Source organism: Fimicolochytrium jonesii, assembly GCF_025526975.1.
Source record: "Fimicolochytrium jonesii strain JEL569 chromosome Unknown EV422scaffold_2, whole genome shotgun sequence".
NCBI classification, from domain to species: domain Eukaryota; kingdom Fungi; phylum Chytridiomycota; class Chytridiomycetes; order Spizellomycetales; family Powellomycetaceae; genus Fimicolochytrium; species Fimicolochytrium jonesii.
The window spans coordinates 370,558-373,125 of NW_026515669.1; the positions used below are offsets into that span (position 1 = coordinate 370,558).

Sequence of the window (2,568 nt, forward strand, 5' to 3'; positions counted from 1 at the left end):
AAAGCAGGAAGTCGGTACCTTAACCCTGAGCAAACCTTCTTCATCATTCAGTGACTGACTACTCGAGGGGCAATCGGTATGTGCATTCGATGTATATGCAAAACAAAGTACGCAATGCTGTACAGAGGAAAACTGGAGATGTCGAGTCGTAGAGTCTGTTTTTGTATGTACTGTACTATGTATCATATATATACGAGTCTTTTCAAATTATTTTGGTGAACTGCTATCTACGCCTACTTCTACATGTGCACGTTTACGTGGGGTCGTTGTCGGTGTAGAGCTTGGTGTTGCCAAGTGTACAGTGGTTGCGATACTTGCTGTACGCCAAACAACATCGTGATCAACCCGGTGAAAGGAGCGAATGGCATGGTACGGTGTTGCGGTCGTGTCGGCACGGGCCCTTTTTCCCGCAAGTGTTGTGACTTTATGGGCTTGAGTACGTGTCTGGCCGGTTGACCACTCGCTCAAGTTGGTGATGTCGTTGCAGTAGCTCTTTTGTTCGTAAGAGTGGCCGCGTGCGATGGGTCGGGAGTATCCAAGCTGGCCAGGTACGCTCATCTCGTGCTGGAAGCGGTGCCAAGGATCAGTCATTTTGCATCTGCCACCAAAAATCGTGACGTGTACCTTGTGGACGATGAGAAGCTTCTTCAGCGCAAGGAAAGCATCGGTTGGGGAGGCTTTGTTGCAGAGTGTAAGTGGCACAATATTATGCCGATATGCAGATGAATAAAGTTGCATGCCTTTTCGGAGGATTTGTTTGAATGCTGAAAAGTGATTCTCCACATCATTGGATTGTCGCCAGCGATCATTGAAGAGTGGGGTGCATTTCTCAGGATCGGAAGAGGTTTTGGCATATGTTTTGTTGCAAGGAACACTTTCCAAGAAGCGAATCATTGCCTTTTCGCCCAAAACACAGGATTAGTGTCGCCTCCAACAGTTCAATCGGGAGAGCAGTCTCTTCATCGTGCAGAAGCGCCGGGGGGCAGGTGAGCCTCAAGTGGCGGTATGCATAAGGTGTCTGAGGAAGATGCGATGAGCAGGGTTCACCATACATGAAAGGTAACACCTTGTCGGCCAGCCAATCAATCATACGATCAACCCTTGCTTCTCGATCATCCTGCGGAATACCAGACAGATCAAGTGCTTCAAAGAATTCTCGAAGAACATTGCAAAACTCAGCTTCCTTTGCATATCCTGTCGCTTCAAGAACATCTGCGACCTGCTTGCCAAACCCGGTCTTCGCATCGGCAACACACTGATCGTCACGCTTATACCACCAAGTTCGAACACCCTGTCGTGTTCATGCATTCCTGCAATGCTCAGCCAGGCTTTTTTCCTCAAGTGGGCTCCGAACCCGGATGTCGTAACATGTTTGATAAATCGCTTCATGACGTGATCCGGGTCGATGGAAATGATCAAAGGAAGGTCCCGGTTACAAGGGTTCATTTCAGGCACATAAGGGGAAGAAAAGAAATCGTCGCCAGCCCTCCTCCTTTTGGCCAATCGCCTTTCCACCCGGATACGTGTGAGCCATTCTCGTGATGGTGAAATAGATGTGCGGTTTCATGGTTACTCGTTTCTCCGCTTCGACTGCATACACAGTTAGCTGCGCTGGGAGGGCGACGAGATTGCTTTCACATTCCGTCAGCCAGTGGGTAAATTGAACCATCAAATGTGGGTCGCCCCACGTGTATTCAAAGTCTCGTGCGTCGTTCATTTGCGCCATGCACAGCTGTGTGCTCAACGCGAATGCGTTGAGGGCTTGGTCAACCTGTGGTACAGAAATGAGGGCGCGCCGACATGAGCTGAAACGTGCACAGAGACAATACCTTTGAAACATCCGACAGTCCCAGAATGCTTTCAGTCAGTCCAGGGCCAAGGTCAACAGTTCCCATCAGCTGTCCTTTGCTTCCAGGTTGAACGGTCAAGATTCCGTAATCGGTTTCATCAAACCCAATGCCGCCAGCAAGGTAGCGCAATCCAAGACTTTCCTGCAGCCAAACGTGTTGTGCACAAATCGCGTCTATGCGGTCCGAATCCAATCCAACAAGCTGCACACCCGCATCCGCTCGAAGCCTCTGCTGGGCACGCTGCGATGGTAGAACCAGGTTGCCATCCCATTCGCATGGCTTGCGAGGTGTGGAAGTGATCAGGTTGACGGCGTATGAGGAGATGGGGAGATTCAAGGGAAGATTAGTATTTGTGCGCGCGTGACCGGGCGTGATCAGTAGTAGGATAGAGACACACCCCCTTCCCCCCCCACTATAAAAAGGACGACACTGACGTAGATTGCCCGGGAGCATCTTACCGGCAATGGACTAGACCATAAGTTTGTACCATAGGAGCTCAATTGACCCAACTGACTAGCGTACCTACGCCTAGCAGTCCGGGGTTGCCAATATACAGAGTACGCCCAAGCGTGTCTACTTGTGTGGTGAGAATAGGGATTTGGTTGGTCTCTACCTTTTACCTTGCACTCTCCACAAGTAGATTACCTCCACCCGCGAACGACCTGATTTAGGACCTATCTCAGGGAATAATCGACCACTTTCACATTTTGGAGGCTCG

The 2,568-nt window shown here is 50.1% G+C and overlaps 1 protein-coding gene across 1 annotated transcript; it reads right to left on the bottom strand.

Annotated features, from left to right (window-relative positions):
• Positions 1 to 253: 253 nt before the first annotated feature.
• EV422DRAFT_503062 (uncharacterized protein) lies at positions 254 to 2,340 on the bottom strand (the record flags this gene model as incomplete). Its single annotated transcript, XM_053068318.1, has 6 exons — positions 254 to 317; positions 374 to 897; positions 1,067 to 1,291; positions 1,574 to 1,771; positions 1,830 to 2,262; positions 2,309 to 2,340. 6 exons carry the CDS (start codon positions 2,338 to 2,340, stop codon positions 254 to 256), a joined length of 1,476 nt encoding a protein of 491 aa, XP_052929147.1.
• Positions 2,341 to 2,568: the final 228 nt, after the last annotated feature.